The sequence below is a fragment of the Silene latifolia genome, chromosome 1, assembly GCF_048544455.1.
Source record: "Silene latifolia isolate original U9 population chromosome 1, ASM4854445v1, whole genome shotgun sequence".
Taxonomy (NCBI): domain Eukaryota; kingdom Viridiplantae; phylum Streptophyta; class Magnoliopsida; order Caryophyllales; family Caryophyllaceae; genus Silene; species Silene latifolia.
Genome location: NC_133526.1, coordinates 193,385,600 through 193,411,925, shown reverse-complemented (window position 1 = coordinate 193,411,925; position 26,326 = coordinate 193,385,600). Strand labels below are relative to the sequence as shown.

Genomic DNA, 26,326 nt, shown 5'->3' with positions numbered 1-26,326 from the left:
CAACCTTTCTATTGTAATTTGACATTACACACTTATGCTTCAACCTCAAACCTTTGATCTGAAATGTCTCTTGGTCTCTCAACTTCCTAGCATGCACATAAAACCTACAAGGATTATCAACCCCACATACACACTTACCCAGCTTTGACCTTGTCTTGTTCCACTCACATTTACACCTATTGTAGCATTGTGCTGTCACCCTGTCCCTTCCATTGTGAGAATACCAGAAATCATAACCATTCTTCACACTATGATGGATTAAAGCCTTTTTGAATATCTCAACACTTGGGAACTTTAACCCTTTGCTGAGTTATATACCTTTCCCAAAATCAAAATCAGGATTAAAAGTAGGGTAAGGACATGCCTCATCATCAGATCCCTGAAGACTCCTTAGCTCATCTGAGTCACAATCCACATCTGAACTGACATCAACATCTAAGTCATCAACTCCAACTAAAACCTTCTCATTTGCTTTTGAACATTCACCAGCTTCTTTATTTGCCTTCTTCCCCTCAACACCTAATCCAGCTTCCACTCCCTTTAATATTGAGTCTTCCTCTTTTTCTTGATTATTAATGAAATAATCAAATGTATTCAAACCAAGGTCAAACTCATCCAAACCAAAATCTTGATCACTCAAACTTGCTTCACTAGCCTCAGAATCACTGAACTCAGACTCATCATTATTCTCATCACCCTCATTTGCTTTCTTTGCAGACAATTTCTTCTTCCCTTTTTTCACACTCAGCTTCTTTTTCCCTTTACCAGTTTTTTTCAATCCAACTACCTCCTCATCTCTGCTTTCACTGACTTTACCCTTACCCTTTTCTGTCACAACAACAGACCCATCAATGCCTTCTTCAATGACAACCCAATCTTCTCTTTCCCTTATAACAATCTCAGGCTGAGAACCAAACTTCAGATTCCTCCTCAAAGGCAACTTCTCCCTTTGAGTTGGGACATTAATAATTTGTAGATCTGAGGTAGTTATCTGTTTTTCAGAATTTTGTGTGGTAGAGTTTTGTGTTGTAGGTGTCCTTTGTCTAGGACTTTTTCTAAGAGGTATGGCAGAAACTTTATTTGGGGTTGGTAGCTTTTGTCTGGGTGCTTTGAATTGTAAAGAGTCATTAAGGCTGTTGTGGGCCCCTTTCAACTGTTTTTTGGAAGATAAAGTATTGATTCCCTCCTCAGAATCTTTTTCCCCTAGGCCCACATTCACACTCACACTTTTTGTCCTTTCTAAAACAACTGATGCATTAGATGCTGTCCTTGGTAGAGTAATCCATACACTTACTATATGGGTTGTCTTGCACACAGTCTTCAAAAGATTGATAAGATCAAAACTGGAAACCAACAACTCCTTCTCATGTGGATCAGTAATACTCCTCATTGGTCTTCTATACCAAATCTCATAGTCCTCCCTCCTTGTTAAGCTAGTAGCCAACTTCTTAAAAAAATCAGCAGTGAGATTTTCTAAGAGAACACCATGCTTAAGATGTACAACACCCCAACATACTCAAATTTCCCATTCTTACACTCAAAATCACCCCATGAAAGGCACGAACAGTTACTCTCTTGTAGGTTGTTTCTGAGATCATTTCCTACACTGTTACCTCATCGATTAAGGGTGTGAACTAATGAAATAGTTTAGGACAAAACAATTAGGGTTGGGGGTTCAAAACACAGAAATTAGGGTTTCAAACCCAGAGGGAAACCTCAGAAATTAGGATTTCAAACCCAGAAATTAGGTTTTCGAACCCAGAAATTAGGGTTTCATACATAAATATTTGGGTTATAAACCCAGAAATTGAGGAGTAATCCACATCAATTAGGGAAATTAACAAAGTAATTTGCCAAAATTAAACCCAGAAATTAAACAACACACAAAATATGGCTATGAACAAAAAAATTGATGGCAAATTAAACCCAGAAATTGTCTCGCAATAAAACCCAGAAATGAATACACAAGCAATTCTCAGAAATTAGGGTTTAAAACAAAGAAATTAAAGCAATCAACATCAGTTGTGGGAGGAAACTTACAATTAACAACCTGGAATCGTCACAAATCAGTACAAGAATCACCAGTGCTCTAATTTGGGGGGGAACTTTTGAGTAAAAATTTGAATGTTTGAGTAAAAATTAGACGATGAAAAATGAGAGAGTGAAGAATGAGATGTTAAAACTGAATGTGAAGAGGCAAACAGGTGAAGGTTGGGTTAATGATAAATCAGGGGCAAAACGGTCAAAAAACACGACTTTTCACCTTAAAGTTCATTTGGGTGCAATTTTTGACCTGAGAATATTACATGGGAGTAAATTATTAAAAAGTTTTCAAAAGGGAGTAATTTTAGAAAAGTGGTTTCTAAAAGGGAGTAATTATTAAATTACTCTTTTTTTTTGTATCTTTTACAAAGACCGACATTTTAACGACAAATACAATGCCTCTATTCTCCACTAATCTTATATTATTATTATTATTATTATTATTATTATTATTATTATTATTGTTGTTGTTGTTGTTGTTGTTGTTGTTGTTGTTGTTGTTGTTGTTGTTGTTTATATTACCGTGTTAGACTGTTAGTATGTTCAATCTCATTATTTACATCCTATTTTATTGTCTGCAATATTTTCAAATCAAAATATATTTTATACAAGTAGTATTAATAAAAAAAGGAAATTGTATAGGACCCGTGATTTTTCACGGGTTTCAAAACTAGTTTCCTCTTTTAATTCTCTAGCCAGCACGTCTAGCGGTTTCTCCCTATTGCTTCTTTATTCATTCTAAGTTTTCCTCTCCTTCCTCATGCCTCCATAACCTAATTAATTACTCCGTATTGTTGTTTGAGATCCTAACTAGTTTTAAACCCGTACAAAATTGCACGGATATGTATTTGGGCCAGTATTAATGTTTTTGGATGTATATTTGTTTTGCATTTCTATTGTACATCTAGTTGGTCTAAATCTACGATTTACATAATTTATGTTTAAATTTGTTACAAACACGTGTTCACATACACTGGTTTATAAGGAAATAACGTAATTTACTCTTGTAAATAAAAATTGCATACATAAAAATCTTTACATCCGGATAAAAGAAATATAATCTAATATAATCAACTTTAACATATGTATGTAATTCATTTGCGTTTTATGTTCGATCGCGTATATAAATGTTATTCCTTCTTGAAATTATGTAATTTTATTATTATGTAATTTTGTTTTAAAAATTATGTACTCCGTAATTCAATTTCATTTACTCGCATTTGTAATTCATTCTGTGTATATGTTATAAATTTTATTTACACGGAATGTATAAAACTATTTCATAATATTAATTCATAGAATTTTTTCATAATATTATTTCATAGAATTTGTTGTAAGACGGAATTTATCGCATGTTTGAATCTGAAGAAAAAAATATATTTCACACTCACGGGTCCCACCATAACATGAATTTCAAAAAAAAAAAAAAACTGCATTAATAACGTGACGCGTAAGAATTGAGTATTGTCTTTTGTATTAATATAGATAAGACTAGTAGCTTGTCGACGGAGTAATGTGATTTAAAAGCGTAGAAGACGGCGAGGGGGGTGGGATTGAGTTGTGAGAAGTGGAGATAAGGATGGAAGTTAAAAGAGTAGGGTTTGGAAGTGAGAGGGTGGTAGAGTATGAAGGCGGATTGATTTTTCATGAGTTTACGGGTTATAATCCATGGGCGGGATGAAGGGTGGGATTTGGGTGGATGAAGGAGGTAGACGGTTGTGGAGTTGACGTAGTAGACATAGTAAGGGTCGGTTTTCAAGGCGGATTTATCGGTCAGATGGCTGAAACTGTAGAGAATATGAATTGTATTGAATTGAATGACTTGAATATTATTGATGATAACCGTTGCTTATATAGCAATTACAAGAGTATGATAATTAGAAACCTAATATAACTGGAATATATCGTAGAGATATATTTTGACATAATATGGAAAACTACAACTAAACATAATATCTAAATCTATAATTATTCTTATACTATCACAATATGGTAATATTGTGAATCATAACATTAATGTAATATTATATTCCTTATACGCCCCCGCAAGATGGACGACCGGAGGGGAAGGACAATCTTGAGAAGAAGAAGACGAGACCGCAATGTTCCGGGGAAGGACAATCCTGAGAAGAAGACGGGCTCCAATCGAGCCATGAGAAGTCGCAAGACGTAGAGGAGAGCGAGGTAGGAGACTTAATTCTTGAGAAGAAGAGGACTGGACAACAATGTTGGACCCATGAAAAATTGTAAGACACTGACTAAAAGAGACATAGAAATTCGAGGAGCGTGAGAATCGCCAAAGATGTGCGATAAGTGCACCCTAAAATATGTAGTACGGTGTTATAGGGGTCCAAATTTGAGCGTTGGATCATGACTTTTATAGAAGAGAAGAGAAATATTTGTAAGATGACTTTGTTTTGGGACGAAATTTGGAAAAAAAAAAAGGCTAAGAAAGATGACTTGTTTTATTTTTGTGAAAGAAATTTGTAAAGGGCTGAAGAGATGTATAATTTGGCAGAGATATTGACGGTGGCCAAGAGAAAAAGGTGGCCGAATTTTTAATGTAGAAGAACGGAAATTTATTCGTGGAAAAGAGCAACTCGAGAGATTTGAAGACGAGAATTAATTGAGGGTAAGTAATAGAGTAAAACTAATTGAGATCATAGGTTGACGTTGAGAGGAAGAGTCAGACGATTGAGATAGAGATAGTAAGCTAGTATGTTGAGGAGTTTGCGAGTAGACAAGAATGTCAAGTGGGGAAACGATGTTCGGAATAACTCCTAGATATGCAAGTATAATACGACTATACGAGCCAAGCTGTTTGACAAGCTTGTATCACTTGTAAGAGGAGAAGATTAAAAATCAAGAAAAGAAAGATGGGGCTAGAGATTTACGTAGATGTGTAGGAAATTTTTTTTTTTAGGGAAAAGTTTTGTGGGATGTTTCGGTCAATAAGAGAGTAAGGAGGAACGTAAATAATTATAACTAGTTTTCTTGCCCGTGCGTTGCACGGATATTAAAATAATGTGTGATAAATTTCACAATAAAATGGAATATAGACATATAGTACATCGTTCATGTCTAAGATTTTATGTATACCGCATGACCAACAAACAATTCCCGTTAACATAATATTGACATAAGAATAAAAGAGTGTTTGATTAATAAAATACTTTTTTTTAGGAAAATAAAACCAATATGGTGTTTATATATGATACTTAAACCGATAGTTTTTAGAATTTGTTCATTAATACCTGTTTGTTTTTCAATTGGTCAAGGAAAACAGTAACATCTACTCTGCATAATCAACACAATGATGCAAAAAATCTCATTCGTTTGAATAACAACCATAATTATTCATTGCTGGATCAAATTGTAATTATGTAAAAATATTTAGAGGTAATTAGAATATTATATCTTTCCTGTTCACAGACATGATCTAAAACAATCTCATCCCTTGAAAGATCGATTCTTATCTCCGAAACTTGTCTCAAATTTATCCAACCAATTGAAAAACTAAAGCCCTACTTCTAGAAAAATAATCATCCAATGGAAACTAACCCTTGCTCTCGACAATGTTATTTTTTTAAGAAAATAAAACCAATATGAAGTTTATATATATGATACTTGGGACTGAGAGTTTTTAGATTTTGTTCATTAATACCTGTTTGTTTTTCAATTGGTCAAAGAAAACAGTAATATCTACTTTGCATAATCAACTCAATGATGTACCAAATCTCCTTCTTTAGAATAACAACCATAATTTAATCATTGTTGGGTCAAATGGTAGTTACGTAAAAATATTTACAGGTAGTTAAATGTTATATCTCCCGGTCAAATTATAGACGTACCTTTGAATGTGAACCAAATTCCTACGCAATAATACATGGCTGGGGCTGCTTATGACACCCCCTATAACAATAGTCTTGCACCCATCTTCTCATTTGAAACAAAATCCTTCACGCAAAACCCTAATTTTCTTCCCTATTCACACACATGATCTAAAACAATCTTATCCCTTGAAAGATCGATCCTTTTCTTCGAAACGTCTCTCAAATTATCCAACCAAGTGAAAAACTAAACCCCCCACTTCTAGAATAATCCACAATCCATTGGAAACTAACCGTTACTCTCGACAATGTTGTTAGAATTAAGATTTACTTTAATTTGGATTGATGGGGTCAAGATTAAGTTTATCAGTATGATCATTTAAGGTTTCTTGTTATTATTCATGTTACCTATATGTTTTAACGCAGGCAATATTTTGCTGATAAATAACCTTATTTATTATCACTATCCTCGTTAAACTCATCACCCTCCACAAATGCACCCTCCCTCCACCCCACTAATTTAACCGCAAAATAAAACATCAGCCAGTGTAATTAGTTCTTACTACTTGAAACAACCTCCAATCCACTACCACTATCACTACCTTTCCTCCACGTTTTATTATCTCATAATTATTATCCCCTTTCTAGATCTAGTAAGGAAAAACTTTAGTCAACCCACTCGTCGCAATCAACCTCATTCCCACTCGAAACAACCTTTAGCCCACTACTTAATCCCTTCGATTCACACATAAAACGGTTAAAATGCAAAGCTTTCATCTCTCTCTTAAAAATTTCATCTAACTAACAAAAAACTAACCGCTATTTTCTGAACTTCATCATTTTTACATTTCGTAAAGATTAAGTTGAACATGACAAAAAAAATGCAGAAACTTAGGTTTTATTTGATAACGACAGATTGAGCATTTTTTTTAGCATTTTGAGAGTTTTTACACTATTTAAATAACAAATGTGCTATTTTGAGTGTTGATCTTCGACATATTAAATATTAGATTGTGGTGTAATTTCCTGTTTTACATTATCACCTTTAATTAATATATTTTAAGAAAATAAAAATTGAGTTGTTTTTTTTATCTCCGAGAAAATTAAAGATCAAACTTTATCTTTATCATATTTATAATTAATATTCTTCACTTAAAATATATAAATTTAAGTAAGTTCAAATAAGTTAACTAAAAGTTATAAATCACAAATTGTACGAAACAGTATAAACATTTTTTTTATTAATATGAAATAAATGTCTTAAACTTCATGAGAATATTAATGCGATAGAGAACTAAATAAGAGTTGGCAAATACGTGACCCCCTTTTAGGTTTAAATTTTTTTCATTTATTTTTATATTTTTGTTTAAAGGTGGTTAAAGCATCGTATTATGCATGACAAATATGTTTCACCCTTCCCCAATTCGTATCTCTCCCTAAATTATAGTGATGATGTGCTCAGTTTATACACAAATAAAAATATATAACATCAACAATAATTAGTTTGCTACATATAATTGAATAGTACCGTTTTTTATGCATGTAAATTTGTCAGAAGAAAAGTTTGAGAGAGACGATTTTCACTATATTAGGGAAAGACTACTCTTACCCTTTTATCAATGAGTAGATTATACAACCTGTTGTATATAGTTGTATGATGCAAAATCCGAGCTGTGTACTAAAGTTTCTGAGTTTTGTTTAAAAGAATCAGAGTTATGCTGTAAAGTTTTTGAACTCAAACACTTAAACATAATAAAATATTCTCTCACAAAACTCAGAAAAATTACACATAAGCTCAGATTAATGTATGGGGTTGTACAATGCTTATTATACAACTGGTTGTATAGTATTATTTGTGCCCTTTTATGTGTTTTCCATGACTTTTTTTTTAAATATTGATCGTTGCTTGAATTGAATCTTAACCTTATACATATTTTTCCTTATACATATTTTTATAATAAGTGTATCTAATTTACCTTCAAGCCTCATTCAAATCTATTTTATTACTCGTGGTACCATTTTTACTTTAAATTGTAAAACAATCGCACAATAAAGTTTTTCAAAACATTTACTCATTTGTCATAATATGATATTTCGATTCGCAAATTAGCAGCAACTTTCTATATCTTTTAATACTCCTTGAAAAATAGATATCAACCTTTGTACTTATCAATAATTTGTGAATATCTTATTTAAATTTTGATTAATAGACTTTTATATAATGACAAATGAATGTAAATAATATATAATAAATTATCAATAGAAGTTGAAGTGTATTGTGAGGGAAATAACTTTAAAATTAGTAGGAGAAATACATATGACATTTGAAAAATAAACTTTGTATTATGTATAATTAAATATGACATTAGCAAGAATAAAAAAGACGTAGGGCATATTTCAAAGATCATTTTTTAGTCTTTAAATGAGTAAATTCCATGTAGTACGTATTACGCATGCACATTTGTCACAACCAAGTTCGGCCTAGGGCCTTTTAGCCTCATAATGCCTCATTTTTTTAATCGAAAGTGGTTATAGAATTGGATATTTTAAATATATCAAATGTTTTTTTTCCTTCTAATTTAATAAAAAAGTGAACAAATACTAATGAATAGTTTTTAATATTAATAAATTGTAGATAATTAATTTATTTAGTGTTTCTAATAATAAAATTGTAAAATAATTAATTAATTCTCATTTCTAATAGGAAAATCATATTATTCCTAATTATAATAGAAAATTTTTAAATAATTATTATCTCCTAATTCTAATAGTATAATTAGGAAAAAAAAGCCTTAATAAATTGTTGATTTATTTCCTATTTCTAATAGGAAAATTGTAAAATAATTAATTAATTCTAATTTCTAATAGGAAAATTATATTCCTAATTATAATAGAAAAATTGTAAATAATTAATTATCTCCAAATTCTAATGCTAATAGTATAATCAGAAAAAAAACCTCCTTTAGTTATATATATTGATTGATTGATTAGATATTAACACCTTTTCAATTCATTTATATAACCTAGGTATAATTTCTTCTCCTTGTCCTCACTAATTCGAAGTTCAGGCGAAGGAGTAGGCAATTTTAGAGACGATACGCGGCTGGAAGAACATCAATTTGGACAATTGTTGTATTAAAGGTAATTGAATGCATTTAAACTTGTTTTTATTAGGATATTGTATGTGTGTACGGTTTGTCCCTGTTGTTGATGATTTTTGCTCTTATTAGTCGTGGTGATTGTCGTTAAATCGCTGATGGTTTAATGGGATTTGATTCACTAATATGATGCTAAATTGATGGTTATTGTTGTGGATCATAGTATTGAAATTATGCCTAATTGATATATGTAATAAAGCGTAGGTTTTTGTTTAGGTGATTTTAGGGATTATTTGGTCTAATTATTTGGTGCTTTACAATTGTCATTTGGCTTAGGATTGTTTGTGCGAGGATATTTTGTTGTAATGGCTGTCTAATAGTTATTTCTATGCATATTGGTTGTGTTGCGGCCGCTCTCATGCTAATAAGCGTGGTTAGTTACTGCAGGCTAGACGCTGCTGCCTACTGCTTTTGTGTTGGTGCCCTATGCCGGCTGACTGTTAGTTGTTTTTGTGCGCTTCCGCCTGGTGATATGCTGCTAGTTGTTATTGCTTGTTGCTGTTAATTGTTGCCGCCTGATGCTGCCGACTGCTGTTAGCTGTTAGCTGTTGTTGTTGCTAGATGTTGTTGTGTGCAGTCTGTCGTTGCCTGCTGCCTGAAGGTCTGGCCTGTTGGCTGGTTGCTGGTGCTGCTTGTAAGCTATACTAGGTAATAAATTCTTCTCATTTCTTTCTTTGTTTATATTTTGCTTTCTTTTCCGAACTGTTAAGGACTTAGGCAATTTACACCTCTTATTCGTATATTTATTTCTTGCAAATTTGGGCATTAAGTTAATATTATAGGTTTGACTTATTCGTATTATACTTAAGGAATCGGTTGTTGCTGCTTGCTTGATCTCAGTTTTAAAGGTAACCTTGAAAACTTAGCTTCCTAGCTCCAAGCAATGTTGATAACAACATTATGTCCTGCTAAAAATAACCCGACCAAATATTTTCTTTTTTCTTTTGTTGAAAAGATCGGGATTGGGTAATAATGATTTGTCCATGAGTAGTAGTCATTCTTTAAAGAAGGCAGAAACGAACATTTTCAAACATTGAACTCGCAAGTTTCAAATGATCTCCGCAGGCTAAAAAAAAAACTAATCAGAAAAGAATTACGCATTAACCTTTTTCCAAGATTGTTGGTGATGATAAATCTCGACGCACAGAACTACTTCTGGGTACTGAATTGGTATATCTCTAGTTGTCTTTGAACACTTGAACTGCAAAGATATTGTTGGGATAGAACACATTAATGACACAAAACTGTCCCAGCTTACTCAAATATGCCATGATTGCCATCATTGTGAAGTTAACAAATTAGTTACTTCAAACATAGAACACATTAATGACACAAATGTGAATACTTTTTTTTTTGCGCCGGAAGCCCATACTATTTAATTCAAAAGGGAAGGTGTTTATGAGTCGGAAGGAGGGAGTGCTTATTGAAGTATTAGCTTTTGTCCGGGTGCTTGATATTTTCCTGTTTTTTACGTGGCAGTCGATTCTTCTTGTTCAATAGTGCAGCCTTAGCTCATGACTAAACATGAGGAACTTTGTATATGAATTTGTCCTCCCAAGTGCAAAATTATAAAGTTCGTGTGCATACATAGTCGTCTTACATTTCTATATGAATTGTGATTCCAGGATGATAAAATAAAGTATACACATAGTAGTTTGGTGAATTTTGAGGTCTATTTAGCTTGAACCATAATTGTGTCCTTTGCTTTGTAGCTCAGGGAGATTTGGTGACCACAATGTTAAACAATGCACAACCTTATTCTCAAAATAGACAAGAGGGAAATGTGCATATGTTTGTTGACGCCGTGTAACTCTTTAAATTTAGCCGCAATCAGCAATTTTAAGGTGCTCCAGCTCGGAAGTGGCGTCTTATTGCCGAGAAATTTGCTTGTAGAAAATGGAGGAGGGTGAACCTTCTCAGCGAGCTACAGATGAAGAGTTTTCATCCTCGCTTCCTCGTGGAGGACCCATTTTTGTGCCGGATCTTGTGAGCCCACTCACTAGGGTTCCTGTCTTTGAGCCTCAAGTGTTCCATGAATTGGAGTGTTTGAAGGCTGAACTGGGTTCTGGTTTTCTTGATCTTGAAGAAGATATATCGTATGTCTTTTTAGATAAATAGCTCGAGCTCTCTCTTTTTTTACTTCTTCTATTATGCTCACATGGTCGCTGGTATTGTTTTTTAATTATTGGATGTCTCCTATTCAGAGTGGATGAGCTTAAACTTCGTACCGATGAAGATTTGGTCATTGAGGCTATGAAGATTGCATTCGACGTATGCTCTTCTGAAATTTTCCTGTGATTCAACACTAGTCTTCTTTTATAAGAACTGGTTACACTTGATATTATCTTTTGTGACTATTTTTTTGACTCTTTCCTGACAGGGTGGTGAGGAGCCTGGAACATCGGACATACCAGGAAACCTTTGCCCTTCAGGGTTAGTAGATTTCTGATGCTTATATACCTGACTGCTTTTTTCTCCTCTCCCCACCAAGAATTCCAACGTAAATATTGCTCTTTTGTCTTCTGAAATATTCTTTTCTTTAATAGAAGTAATTGGTAAATGTTATGATTAGGAGCAAATAGTGAAAAGTTGAACCAGGTCCAAAAATAGTTAAGGACTGGTTAACCTGATCTGTGACGAGCAATTTTATAAAAAATTGAAAAATGCAGATAAAATGGAGAAGAAGAATGAGAGAGTTGAGAGAAGAGAATAAACAGACTTATTGTTGACTATGTTGAGTAAAGAGGGAAATCAAGATTTTATTATAAGCAAAAGAATTACAATATTACCCTGAATCCCTGATGGCCTTATATATAACATAGTACTCGGGTGTATCGTAGCAAGTGAGGGAGAAGTGGGGCAGTGTAGTTGCAATGATAAGTTTTCTAAAAACTAAGAAGGCAAATCGAAGACTCGAAGCGTCCTGTGAATCAACTCCAAATGATTAAATGAAATTTTTCAGTGAATCAGCAAGAGCATTATTAGTTTGTAGGCCATGTAGTTGCTATTCTTATGATTCTCCATATTTAATTACCAAATATTTTAAATAACATTTTCTGTTGTCAAGTAAGAAAGGTTAATTAAAGTGAGTACTCTTGTCATTTTCTGATATAGTGCCTGGTGAAATTAGTTGGAAAATCTTATAGCTAATGATAGTCCGTGTGATTCTGTGAGTAATGTTTTTTTGGACTAATCTTCTTGTTTTATTTATCAGTACTGAAGACGATCAAAGGATGCCGGATTCTGATACGTTAGATTCATGTGAGTCCTCAGGTGGCTTAGAGAGCACTATTGCCAACTTGAAGAAAAGGAAAAGAAGGGATGAAAAAAAGCCTAAATCAAAGAATAAGAGATTGAGTACAATGAATGCTTCTAAAAAAGACAAACCTGTTGATGTATAATTCCTTGTATTTCACACTCTAGCTACCGTTTCAACTCTTCTTTTCTTCTCTCCCTTGTTTTTGCTCCTCTAATTTAACATAAAACTAGTATGGGTGCCGAAAACCCTACTTTTTTATTTAAAGATTAAAATTTATTTTCAATTAACTAAAACTACTTTAAAATTGCGTAACTCATAAATTTATCATTAATATATTTTTCTATGATACGGAGTATATCTTAAAATTACAATGAAATAAATATGAGACACATTCACTACTCCCGCTATTAATATTTTACTTAAATCGATTGGTTAGTTAATTGTTCATATATACTTTCTTTTGTTCTTAGTATTGTTACTTTTATTACATTCGTTATTACTACTTTTGCTTTCACTACTCCCGCCGTAATTATTGTTACTTTCAAGATTGTACATAAAATATTGATAATTTCACTACTCACGCCAGGTACTTTCAAGATCTCTCGCTTTTGCTTCTTTGCTAATATTGTTACTACTAACAGAATTACTTTTACTATTTAAGCATCCAATGAGTGATTACTATCATATTACTATATCCAATGTTACTTCTATTACTTTAATAAATATATTACATATATGTATTAAATATATTACATGTATGCGTTAAATTAATCAAATCGAAATAATTATGGAATTTTATATTTTTTGGAAATCTAGCTTGATTTATTTACATTTTAGCAGTTTCCAAAATATAATATACTTGTATTATATTTGTTTATGTTAAAATAATTAACATATTTATACTAATTAATACCATAAGTGGGGCATGCTTATTTAAGGAAAATCACCATATTCCGGTGTTCTCTAAATTTAAACTTCAACCAAAACTATATTATATTTACATTGAAGTCCCTTGATCAGGTCCATTGCACAGTGATATTGATTTAAAACTATATAGTATAATTAATTTGTATAGATTTATTTAATTACATTGAAGTCCCTTGGTTTCTGGAATTAATATATAGTATTGATTGCCTGCAAGAGTCTAATTCTGGCCTTCATCTCTTAATCTGTGTATTGGAGGCATACCAATCTCCTTTCGTTTGTGACTAGGCCACTAGGGTAATTTCTGGTATATGGTACTTTTGTAAACGCACCTTTTAGTATTCTTAGTATGCTTGGGTAGGTTTGTTAATCTATATGGTTCACGACTCATATTGGTTGATTGGAGTAAAGCTTCTACTATCTGCTTGAGTAACTGCATTTTCAAATGATGTTTTCAATTTTGAAGGATGTAGCTTTTATATATGTCACGTATATCATTCAAATTGCCAGTTTTTCTGTTACTATTCTTGTTTCTCATATTGGTGTTTGTAATGATAGGAGTCCTATCTTAAAAAAGTGGATCATCTTGTTAAAATAAGGCGAAGCGGGGACGAGGATAAAGCATCAGTGGAACTTCATTCCTTCAAGTATTGTCATGTGATTGATCCGATCTCTTGAAAACTTAACTACCTATAAATCAATATTTCTTTGTATGTAATCTAATCTGTTGTTGATTTGTTTGCTTTGGTTTGGTGAAATTATAGTTACGGAAAAAGAGCAATGCAAAAGTAACCTCCGGAAAAGTGGAAACTCGAAATGTGTTGAGTCATCTTCGTGGCGATCCAGTGTGCACTAAAGAAGATTTTTGTGGAGTTTTTGAATTTTATATGGATTTTTTGAATTAGTTTTTGAATTCTATGTGGAGTTTTCGAATTTATATGGAGTATTTTAAATAGTTTTTGAAAAATCTTTGTTTCCTGAATTATGTGGAATTTTTGAAGTAACTAATTTGTTAACTTCACATTGATGGCAATCATGGCATATTTGAGTAAGTCAGGGACGGTTTTGTGTCACTAATGTGTTCTATCCCAACAATATCTTTGCGCTTCAAGTGTTCAAAGACAACTAGAGATATACCAATTCAAGTACCCAGTAGTTACGTGCGTCGAGATTTATCATCACCAACAATCTTGGAAAAAGGTTAATGCGTAATTCTTTTCTGATTAGTTTTTTTTTAGCGTGCGGAGATCATTTGAAACTTGCGAGTTCAATGTTTGAAAATGTTCGTTTACGCCTTCTTTAAAGAATGACTACTACTCATGGACAAATCATTATTACCCAATCCCGATCTTTTCAACAAAAGAAAAAAGAAAATATTTGGTCGGGTTATTTTTAGCAGGACATAATGTTGTTATCAACATTGCTTGGCGCTAGGAAGCTAAGTTTTCAAGGTTACCTTTAAAATCGAGATCAAGCAAGCAAAGAACAACCGATTCCAAGATTTACTGCCAAGCCTTTTACCTTTGAAACTGAGTTTTATTCGTAGGGGGTACGATACAACCTTGGTTATGATTTATTGTTTCGAACTTTTTAAATGCCATGTTACATTTACGTGATTTTGCGACACGGAATTTCTTGTTCTTGGGTGTCAAACCCTAACCGAACGAGGGATAAGATTCGTTGTTTGACTGATGTGGTTATGCAAAAGGCAAGAGAGGAGAAACGAGAATGAACATCCTGACATTATGTATGACCCATCTGGATATTTTCTCATAGAAGTAAGTGGCAGATTCTTCTTGTTTGTATAATTTCAAGAATGACTTGTTGCTTTGTGAAAACTAAAAAGTTACTTGGGTTGTAGGAGCTTTTCTGCAACGATATGAGAGATCCCAAAGCTATTGACTACAAAGAGCCAATCTTAGACTGGCTTAAAAATTCCAAAGGAGAGGCACTTGCAAAATGGGAGTGTATACTATCTGGTAGAGGAAAGGCTCGTAAAGTTCTTTTGGAGAAAAAGCCTTTATCAAAATTACCCAATTTTAAATCAGTTGACATGGATAAGACACGATTTTGTGACTTGGGATTTCGTCTTGGTCTTTGGATATCTATCTTGTCATCGGGTAAATGTTGGTCATACATAGTGGATTGTTTCTACCGAACAAATTTATTTCTCATCTTGTAATGTAGGGAGTACAAGGGTTCGTGGTTAAGACACTAACCCATTGGATATTTGCGTCCGGATCTGGATCTGTGACTCCGGCCGATCTGGACCCCTGGATCCAAAATTTGTATATGTTCGTCACATTTTGATCCCAAAATTAGAAGTCGGTTCAACGACCATAGGATCCGGATCCACCGGGTCTAAACAATAGTATTCGGATCTGCCACTCCGATGTCGGGTCCAAACCATGATCTAGGACTCACCGCCATCCCTACTTTGTGAGTCTCATTACATTGTTGTCTCGACTTCCACAAACCAGAGTGCATCTAGGATCTACCACATTACTAATGAAAAGCTATGTTTTTCGGGAGATCGTAAACATGTGGTCGTGATCGAGATATGCGACCGATTGACCCCAAGACGTTCGAACCGCGCAAAGATACCCGTTGCTTGTATATCAGCGTAAAAGGATACTGAAAAAGTGCAATGTCTGCAATATCTTCAAAGCCACAAAGGTGACGTTGGATGATAAGTTGGCTGCGGAAAACCCTTGTTACTTTTGTGATACTTGCTATTTCCTCCTTCATTACTCTAAAGACGGGGAATTGCTATATAGAAACTTCAAAGTGTATGATTATCTTCCGGATTACTGCTAATTGTGGTAATCATGTATTGTAGAGTTGTAAAATCTGTCCGTCTTCAGGGAATGTAAAGTTTTTGACTGTCCTTTGAGCCCTCTATAGAAGTGAGAAGTAGTATAGCATTAGATTCTCAATGTGAGTGTTCATTGTTTAGACATTCACATATGTTCGACTTCAGTTCATGCAGGATAGTTTTGTGAGTATTACTTTAATTGTTGACAGGTAAACAAAATTATAAGCTTGGATTCTTGTGTATGATCCGGGGTAACCTGTTCAAATATAGGGTTCTCAGTTTGGTTTAAAATCTTGTTTATTGGGTGAGGACTCGGGGGTAATTTTGGGTCAGTCAAATTCAGGTATAACAAAATCCGAGTTGGGTTTGGGGCTATCGTTTTCTCCGAATGATGAAACGTTTGCCATTAAATCAATCCGATAATATCTTCAATAGATTCGAACTTGACATGTTACAATACACAAGAATCAAACCAAATGTGTTTGGTGTGGTGGTTGCTCACCTCATCCCTTAACCATGAGGTCAGGGGTTCGATCCCTGCCAATGGGAATGGAGCAAGCTCTTTGGCCAGCCGTTTACCTCTTCGTGAGAGCACGCGCGGTGTCACGGTCCGCTACTTTTGCCGGACCGTGGCGCGCACCCTTGCCCGTCTCAAGGCAAGATGCAAGCGACAAGGATCTTCGTACTAGTGAGGGATCGCCCACTAGCACGATACTCGGGTCTCGGGTCGGTGTGTGTCAGGAATCCTAGTCACGATTATCAAGTCCGGCACACGAAAGCAATAAAAGTAAGCAATACGATTATTGAAAGCAAGCAACAAGCAACAACAAGCTTTTGGATGAGAAGCGGTTTTTCATTGACTAGCACCTCTCATAGAGGCAAATTTGATAGTTTGGTCCTGGTAGCAGGAAACATTGAATTTACAAGTTTAGTGTAGAATAGCGATATACCTATTTATGGAAACCTATTCTAAAACTACTAAGAAAATACTTACTACAAATGTACAAGGAAAATGAGATTACATAAGCATAAATAAATCTAAGGGTTCGAAGTGTGCGGATCGTCACACTCTCCCCCACCTAATCTGTTGCCGCCCTCGGCAACACAAAAATCTCGAACGGCGCTTCAGTGAGACATCCTCGGTGAGCCGTGGCCGTCCATGCTGCATTGTGGTTTGGCTTTCTCTTGAGTCCGGCTTGTAGATACTTCTCGGTCCACACCATGATCGGATTCATCGTCCCTTCAAGAATAGAGTGCATTTCCTTGACGGCGAGACTCCCGAACATCATGTCCTCCAAGTTTATCACTCGCCTCTGATCATTCTGGAAAGTCCAAGTCCTCGTTGCTCGAGCGGAAATTTTACGAGATCGTTCAAGGTGCTTGCTCCATCGCACCTTCACCTTGTCCATCACCACTTCGATGCATTCAAGGGTAAGTGAGTTCTCCAGGACGCCGAATCAGCATTTCGGCGCGGCCCCCTGATGGTACGAGGCCTTCTCTCTTGGGTCGACTGACCCGCAAACCAGGACGTCGATTCAGCACATCGACGCGGCCCCCTGATGGTATGAGGCCTTATCTCTTGGGTCGACTGACCCGCAAACCAAGACGTCGATTCAGCACATCGACGCGGCCCCCTGATGGTATGAGGCCTACTTCTTTGGGCATCTCGGCCCTCATTGTCTACTCCTCGGTGAGGGGGTAGACTCTTCTTTCGTCTCCCAGGCCACTTAGCATCGTAGTTAGCCTGGGTCTTGTTCACCCTCGGCTCCACCGAACCTTTAGGCATTCTCCAAGGTCGCATCCCTTGTTTCGGCGTCGGTATCACCCTCATAGCCGAAATTCGATGCTGCCCCTTGTCTTCGTCGCCGTCTACCGTATTCACTACGATAGACCCCATTAGTAGCATCGATCCGTCACTTGGTTTCAATACTACCAATGCTTTCGAAGAACGCATCCCGAGTACTAACTTGAAGTCATCCAGCGGAACGGTGATGAAGTCGAGCTCCCCTGCCCACTCACCCACTTGGACCGCGACCTTCTTAGCCACTCCTTGGACGCGTCTCATTTTCCTATTGACCGGCTTCAGGCAGCTGTTAGCATCCCGCAGAACTAGCCCCAACCGATCCGCTTCCTCTTTCGTAACAAAGTTATGGGAGGCGCCCGAGTCGATCAAGGCTCGTGCTTTCTTCCCATTCACCATCAAGTCCACGTACATGAGCCCGTTGGATTTCTTGGCGGAGGACTCTTCGTATTTCCCCATCGCGCTAATCCGTTGGAGTGAGCCCATCCGTGGTTGGTCTTCACCATCACTCGAGTCTTCGTTACACTCTTGGTGATAGTCGGCCAACGCCCCATCAAGACGTTCTTGAGCCCCTTTCGGCATCTTCTTGAACATGGCATTGAACTCTGCTTGGTTCGGACAATCGGCCATCTTGTGAGGACCCTTGCACACAAAACACGCGAACGGTCTCTTCGTTGTGGAAGCAGTAGAGTTTCCCACCTTCGAAGACGAGCTTGAGGGCGAGTTTGTAGTGCTCGTCGATTGGGCTTGACTTCCTTGCGAGCGGAACCGACTGTTCCCAACTGAAATGGCGCTGTTTTGTGGCCTTTGTCCATTGTACCCACTTTGTGACACACCAGTATTCCCCGTTGGTGCCACAACTCTTGGTGCCTCTCGCTCCCCGTGAAAGTCGAGCAGGCGCTCCGCAGCCGATATGGCCGAAGACGAGTTTTGGGATTCGCCCTCATGACCTCTTGTTGTGCCCACCTCTTCAACCCGTCAATGAACTCGAATGTCCTATCCGTCTCGGACATTTCGCTAATCTCGAGCATGCACGCTGAGAATTCCCTCACATATTCCCGGATTGATTTGGTGTGCTTGATTTCCTTCAACTTCTTCCGAGCAACAAACTCCGTATTCTCGGGGTAGAAGTGATCCTTCAAGATCCTCTTGAAGTCGGCCCACGATGTCACCGTAATCGTGCCCGCATCGATTTCCTTGTACCTAGCCCTCCACCACATCTTGGCATCGTCGACTAGATACATGCTTGCCTTGACAACTTCTGCGTCTTCGTCGAGCCCACTTACTCGGAAGTATTGCTCCATATCGAAGATAAAGTTATCGACCGCTTTCGAATCCCTCGCCCCATCGTAGGCACGAGGTGGAGGTGCCTTCACCTTATGGCTCCCTACAGATTTCCCGTCATTGGCCACCGCTTTCACGAGCGTGGCACACGTGTTCTCTAGCATCTCAACCTTTCGATGCAGATGATTGATCTCTTCCTCCCGATCGTCGGGGATCGCACCACTGATCGCTTGGATGCGGGTGTCCATCCCGTCCACCTTCGTCTCAAGGTCACAAACCGTCTTTTGCAACTCCTCGAGGCTCGCAGCCATCCGCATAACGATGCTCTCGAGTTTGGGAAGCTTGACGTCGATTGTGTCCATTAAGGCATCCACTCGGTCCTCGATTGTTTCGCCCATTTTCTCGATCTCGATTAACAAATGCGGCGTGCAGAAACCCGTCCGAAGACCGGGCTCTGATACCAAATGTCACGGTCCGCTACTTTTGCCGGACCGTGGCGCGCACCCTTGCCCGTCTCAAGGCAAGATGCAAGCGACAAGGATCTTCGTACTAGTGAGGGATCGCCCACTAGCACGATAATCGGGTCTCGGGTCGGTGTGTGTCGGGAATCCTAGTCGCGATTATCAAGTCCGGCACACGAAAGCAATAAAAGTAAGCAATACGATTATTGAAAGCAAGCAACAAGCAACAACAAGCTTTTGGATGAGAAACGGTTTTCATTGACTAGCACCTCTCATAGAGGCAAATTTGATAGTTTGGTCCTGGTAGCAGGAAACATTGAATTTACAAGTTTAGTGTAGAATAACGATATACCTATTTATGGAAACATATTCTAAAACTACTAAGAAAATACTTACTACAAATGTACAAGGAAAATGAGATTACATAAGCATAAATAAATCTAAGGGTTCGAAGTGTGCGGATCGTCACACGCGGCGAGGGGATTATACACTGTTGTCGACGGTGGACACCCCGGTTTACACCAAAAAACAATACACAAGAATCAACCCAACTGACAACACCATATGTAGCATGTAGCACTATTGTGTTCTCTTGATAATGTCTCGGTGAGCTTGAATCAAATTTATACTCTGGAAACTTCACTTCGCGTTTCACATGAAACTCTGAGTTTCGGTGGTCCCACTCCCTCGTATTTAGATTACTTCCTTTTTTTGGTTGAATTAATTTATCAATTTAATTCAATTGGTTGATTAATTATCAATTTAATTCAATTGGTTGATTAATTATCAATTTAATTTAATTTAATTTAATTATCTTATTTATTTGTCTCTTGTTTAAACCGGTTGTAAGTGTACCTGCCAAAAGTTAATTGAACTTTTTCGATCGAAATAAACTGAATTGATACCAGACCTACATTCGAAAGGTATAGCTGTACATCATCCTGAAACCTGAATTGACCTGATTGATTTAAAATCGATCCGACTTTGTAATATCCGAAATAGAACCAAAATCGAATGAACCTGAACTGTTTCAACCTGAATTGTTTTAATCCTAACCGAAATATACCTGACGATTTTAACGCGTATATTAATGAGTGAAACTAACATTGAAACCCGAAATGACTGAATATAGCTGGGCGTCAGCATCCACTCGATACTGATAAATGTATTAAAGCGTTGTTAAGTACAATAAATCAATAATAAAATTGCACAAATTATAAAATAAAACAATCCATTTTAATCCTAACCGATACTGATAAATGTCTTAAAACGTTGTTAAGTACAATAATAAAATTGAACAAATTATAGAATAAAACGGTCTATTTTGATAAAAAAAAATATGTCTATTGATACGGCCAAACTACCAGATTGGTAAAAAAAGTGGAAGGTAGATGCCATATTGGTAAAAAAAGTGTCAATTGTGACAAATTGGTAAAAAAAGTATAGATTGATGACAATTTGGCCAAAAAACTTTTATTTTAACTAATTCTCTATTATTTGATCTATAATTGACGAAACTACCCTTCCTAAGTAGTAAATTGAAAAAAAAATAGATATTTGTTGTTCGCAACTTAATTATGACCCCAAAGTTAAATCGAACCAATTTTACCCGAAATCAATCCAACTTTCTTAAATATGATACTTCTCCAATCTTAATAATTCAACCACAAAATATTGAGATCCATAAAAACCTATATGGAACTGATTTAGACAAAACTACTAGTAAAAATTGACTTATAATATCTCACTTAAAATGTATATGAATTGTCCGACCCTTACAAACATACTAAGTATATCTTAACTGGGATATCCGAAATCACTTAATTGTAGAGGTAATCATTGTCGGGTCGGGTCGATGCTTCAAAAACCGGTCGGAAGTATAAGACGGGTTAGAATATGACAATTGTTCAATTCTACTAAAGAAGTTTAATACTTGTAAGATGAAATATAATTTATTCAGAAACAAAATTCGAAACATAAAAATAGTCTTAAGATGGAAGATAATTTCTAGAAAAAAAGTCGTGCCCTCGGTCCTAGAAGTCTTCGTCCTCCATAGCTTCGAGAAGGGCATTTTGGTCAAATTTACTTTTAGGAAAATTAAATTAATTAAGGTGGTAGTTTTTTGGTTAATTTGTCACATTTCATTATTTTTTTTACCAATTTGTCATATGTTATACTTTTTTTACCAATTTGGCAAACATCAACCACTTTTTTTACCAATTTGGTTGTTTGACCGAATTGATACTCACAAAATGTATTAAGTAATAAAACTGTCTCACCAAAAATTAGAGATAAATGGTGTTCGATAACTTTGATCGACTTGAATTTGAATTGGAATTTGTAAAGTGGTCATTTATTGGTAGGTCCATAATGTACATTTATAATTGGTCCATAGTAGTCATGATCATTGTAATGTTAAATGTCTCACCGATACTGATAAATGTATTAAGTAATAAAACCGTCTCACCGATACTGATAAATGTCACTGATTCTGATGCTGCAGACATTGCATTTGCTTATTCTTCACCACGGATTTGCCTCCTTTACTCCGCTCAGCCTGAACTTGTGGATTACGTGGTTCCTATTGCTACTTTGGTTTCGCCAAGGGTGGTTGTTCGTCCAGATGGGGTAGTTGTGTTTAGGTCCTGATGTCTAAGGTTTATGATTCATTTTTAATGATGTCTAGGGTTTATTGTAATGTTGTTTAAGTTTTATGTCTAGGGTTATCAATTGTAACTAGTTTTATTACCCGTGAAATTCACGGGTTTAGCTATGTTGAGACGTTAGATTGTTAATATGTTATGCAAGTCCATGTTTGCGATCGCACTGAATAGTGAGGACAAAAAGGTCTTGTAAAAAAAAAAAATCTATTAATCAATACGTATATTTGTATAATGTCACTAATATTGCTACGTTTATTAGTGTTTTGCCACGATTATTGTTATTATTATTGTTGTTGTTGTCTTTGATTTCTTTTAAGTCTTTTTTTTATTACACTCCCTCCATTCTCGCCATTTGTTTTATTTTATTGTTCTTTCATTAAAAACAGTTGAGTTACGTAATTAATTCAACCAAAAATAATTTTTAAAAATAGAAATTTTTATATTTTTATTTGCGAACTATAATTCAAGGTAGATTAATCGGTCAACATTGTATTGAAAGAATACGGTGCAGATTATAAACGTTGAAAGAATAAAAATTATTTTATCCGTAAAAATTTATTCTAACAATAAAATTTCAAAATTATTTAGTATTTATTTAGATGTTTAACGATTGTTTAATTTACTTTGAAAATGAAAAACCAATTTTAATGATTGTGTTTAATCCTACAAACTCTTTCAACAATTTATCTTTTTTTTTGTTAAAATAAAATAAAATAAATGCATAACGATGTGGTTTGCAAAAATTTTGTCAAAGGGAATGCGATGCTTTGTCATGCCTTTTTTAGTATATATGTTGGTGTATGAGGGAGTATAGGAAGTAGAGTGAAGATTAGTTGTTAGTTTAGTTGATTAGTTTGTAGGTTGATTAGTTGGAGTTTAGTTTGAAGGAATTAGTTTGTGTATTGATTTGTTGTGAATTTGTTGGATACACTTGGGTACACTTAGGTTCATTTGGGTTCATAGAAATGGGATGGGAGGTCCTCTATTTATAGAGCTCCTCCTCCTTCTCCTACATCCTAAGAACACTCTAGAATATGACATTCTAGAGTGGCCTAGACACGGAACTCTCTAGAGTTCCTTACCACTTATACACATGTCTAGAAGGTTCTAGGTTGTTCTACATAAATCTAGAACATACATGACTCTTCTAGATTCTTCTAGACTCTTCTAGTTGTTTCTACATTATTCTAGCACATTCCGGATAAGTCTAGAATATTCCGGAAATTTCTAGAATACACTAAAAGTCTCATACTTCAACACTCCTCCTTGTGACTTTTGGTTAACACTTAGCTTGATCATTCCTCTTCTTTTTCTTTTTTCTTTTGTAACGCCAAACTCGAAGGTTGCTCGATATACGTCTCCTCCTCGAGCTGGTAGCATGACGAACAACTGGAGCAAATGTATCTTCGTAGTGAATCCCATCTTGTTGGGAATATCCTTTGCCGATCATTTTTGCTTTGTGCTTGTTGATAGAGCCATTAGGATTCAACTTAGTTTTAGAAACCCATTTTACATCAATTACCTTTCGATCTCTTGGCTTGTCAACCAACTCCTTTATCATATTTATCTCCTTCTCCATAGGTTCTTGCCACTCCTTCTGTTTGGAAGCCTCATCAAAGTCTTTTGGCTCCTCAAAAGTGAAGTAGCATCTTTCGCACTCTTCTGTATCTTGAATGGAGTGACATTCTACATAAATTTCAAAGAGATTTCTCTTACCTCGAGGTCCCGTAGCATTCTCCGATTTGTCGTTTGAAAGAGGAGAGTGTGCATGCATAGGAGTTGATGGATGAATAGGAGAATCATTGTCGTTGGTTGTGCAAGCATTACCTTGTGGATGATGGGGATGATCAGAGAGTAAGGTCACATTTGTTTCTACCTTCTCTTCCTCCCAGGTCACATTTGTTTCTACCTTATTTTCCTCCCAATGCCTGGCTGCTTCATGGGAAGATGTATCTTCGAAAGAAGATTCTTGAGTCTTGAACTTCTGATCATGGGCGTGTAAATATCCAACTAGCTCTGTCACGGTGAGCTTTGATAGATCTCTTGATTCTTCAATAACATTGACAATCATGTCGAACTTTTTTGGCTAAGTTACGAGAATTTTCTGCACAATCCTCGTATCGGCGACATCTTCACCATATATTTTCATTTGGTTAACTGTCTCCATTACTCTCCAAGTGTAGGTTTTTATGTCTTCATTCTCCCCCATTTTCAGATTTTCGAAAGCTTTTCTTAAGGCATTAAGGCGTATTGCCCTTATCCTTTCATCACCATAGAATTCTTTTTGGAGTAAATTTCATGCTTCTTTTGCGGTAGAAGCCCACATTATTTTTGGAAAAATGATCTCCGAAACGGTATTAAAGATGAAACACAGGGCTTTGGCGTCATTTATTTCATCCTCATTTATTTTCTTTAAGGTTTCTTCGGTGGTTGGAACACCTTCTTGTTGTTTTTGGGGACCATTTTTCACTATCTCCCATAGTGCATTTGCTCTTAAAAAGAGCTTCATTTTAATGCACCACTGGTCGTAATTTTCTCCTCTAAATAAATCTAGAAAATCTAGAGGAGCGGGTAATAGAGTGTTTGATGCGGAAGCCATAGTTTTATTTTGTTGCCCTAAGATCTTTAGAGCTCTTGATACCACTTGTTGGTGTATGGGGGAGTATAGGAAGTAGAGTGGAGATTAGTTGTTAGTTTAGTTGATTAGTTTGTAGGTTGATTAGTTGGAGTTTAGTTTGAAGGAATTAGTTTGTGTATTGATTTGTTGTGAATTGGTTAGATACACTTGGGTACACTTAGGTTCATTTGGGTTCATAGAAATGGGAGGGGAGGTCCTCTATTTATAGAGCTCCTCATCCTTCTCCTACATCCTAAGAACACTCTAGAATATGACATTCTAGAGTGGCCTAGACACGGAACTCTCTAGAGTTCCTTACCACTTATACACATCTCTAGAAGGTTCTAGGTTGTTCTACATAAATCTAGAACATACATGACTCTTCTAGATTCTTCTAGACTCTTCTAGTTGTTTCTACATTATTCTAGCACATTCCGGATAAGTCTAGAATATTCCGGAAACTTCTAGAATACACTAAAAGTCTCATACTTCAACAATATATACTAGTTTAATTTCTCGTGAAAATTACGTAAATTATTTTTTATTACTTTTGTAATGACTTGCTATTCACATAATTATGTTGAGTTTTTTTTTGTGTGTGTTATTATTACCTATTATTCTTTTATTCTTATTTTGGCTTTTGTTACGGAATTATATCAATTTTGCTCGATGATATTTTATAAAGTAAATTATTATTTTCCCTCATTTTCTATTAACCGTTGTAACGTTTAATCAAGTAAAAACAATTTAAATGAGAAGGGTGTAATAGACAAAGCAACATCAATACTTATGCAACATTGTTACATTAAAATTAAAAGATATACTATTTATACAAAGAAAGTATAAATTTATTTTTAAGTCACTTGATAAAAATCATAAGGAATACTATATTTACACTAAATTTGCTTTGGTTGATACATTTGTAATATGTTGTTAATATCAATCTCAATAAACTAAATACACATTAACAATTACGAATATATTAAAAATATCCCAAAATATTCCATTGCTATTAAAAATGTGAGAGTAACAAAAAAAATTATACAATTTGATCAATTTAGGGTTTTATTCAACAAAATTGGACCTCCATTTGGCATATGATTATATTTGATTATCGACAATCCCAAGTGTCTTCAACAACATTCGATAATGGCAATATCGAATTATACAATACAAATACGTGTCATGTTGTTCTCTTTTTTATTCTAATTCTCTTTTATCTCTTAATTTCTCGTCCATTAATTTGATTCCAACTCACCACAAAGCAAAAATATGATTTTTTTTTGAAAAATCAAACCAAAATAAAATATATAGGTGAAAATAGACAACCTTTTATGTCATTTTTTTTTCTAGGAATGTGTTATAGTTCTTATCAATTGATCATCTTTTATAGGCAAAATTTTATTGAATTGATCTCATAATTATAGAATATGAAAAGTTTGGCATTAAGTAGAGATATTGTGGTTATGAA

At 35.5% G+C, this 26,326-nt stretch overlaps 2 protein-coding genes and 1 long non-coding RNA gene across 7 annotated transcripts in view; 2 read left to right on the top strand and 1 right to left on the bottom strand.

The window, feature by feature from the left end:
• The window catches only part of LOC141614590 (uncharacterized), a 237,844-nt gene that overhangs the window by 92,214 nt on the left and 119,304 nt on the right, over positions 1-26,326 (bottom strand). The gene's annotated exons all lie outside the window — the stretch shown is intronic.
• LOC141614530 (uncharacterized) lies at positions 2,764-12,692 on the top strand. Of its 2 annotated transcripts, XM_074433276.1 has the most exons (7): positions 2,764-2,856; positions 8,865-9,014; positions 9,419-9,679; positions 10,744-11,127; positions 11,236-11,302; positions 11,412-11,464; positions 12,246-12,692. In XM_074433276.1, the coding sequence occupies exons 4-7, from the start codon at positions 10,928-10,930 to the stop codon at positions 12,430-12,432; spliced, it is 507 nt and encodes a 168-aa protein (XP_074289377.1). In that variant the 5' UTR covers positions 2,764-2,856; positions 8,865-9,014; positions 9,419-9,679; positions 10,744-10,927; the 3' UTR covers positions 12,433-12,692. The 2 variants fall into 2 exon arrangements, with proteins under 2 accessions (XP_074289377.1, XP_074289381.1); XM_074433280.1 differs by lacking the exon at positions 2,764-2,856 and having other exon boundaries at positions 8,928-9,014; positions 9,410-9,679.
• LOC141619097 (uncharacterized) lies at positions 14,876-16,202 on the top strand. The gene is made up of 3 exons (XR_012531589.1): positions 14,876-14,992; positions 15,076-15,653; positions 15,747-16,202. It is a non-coding gene; the product is annotated as an uncharacterized LOC141619097 (long non-coding RNA).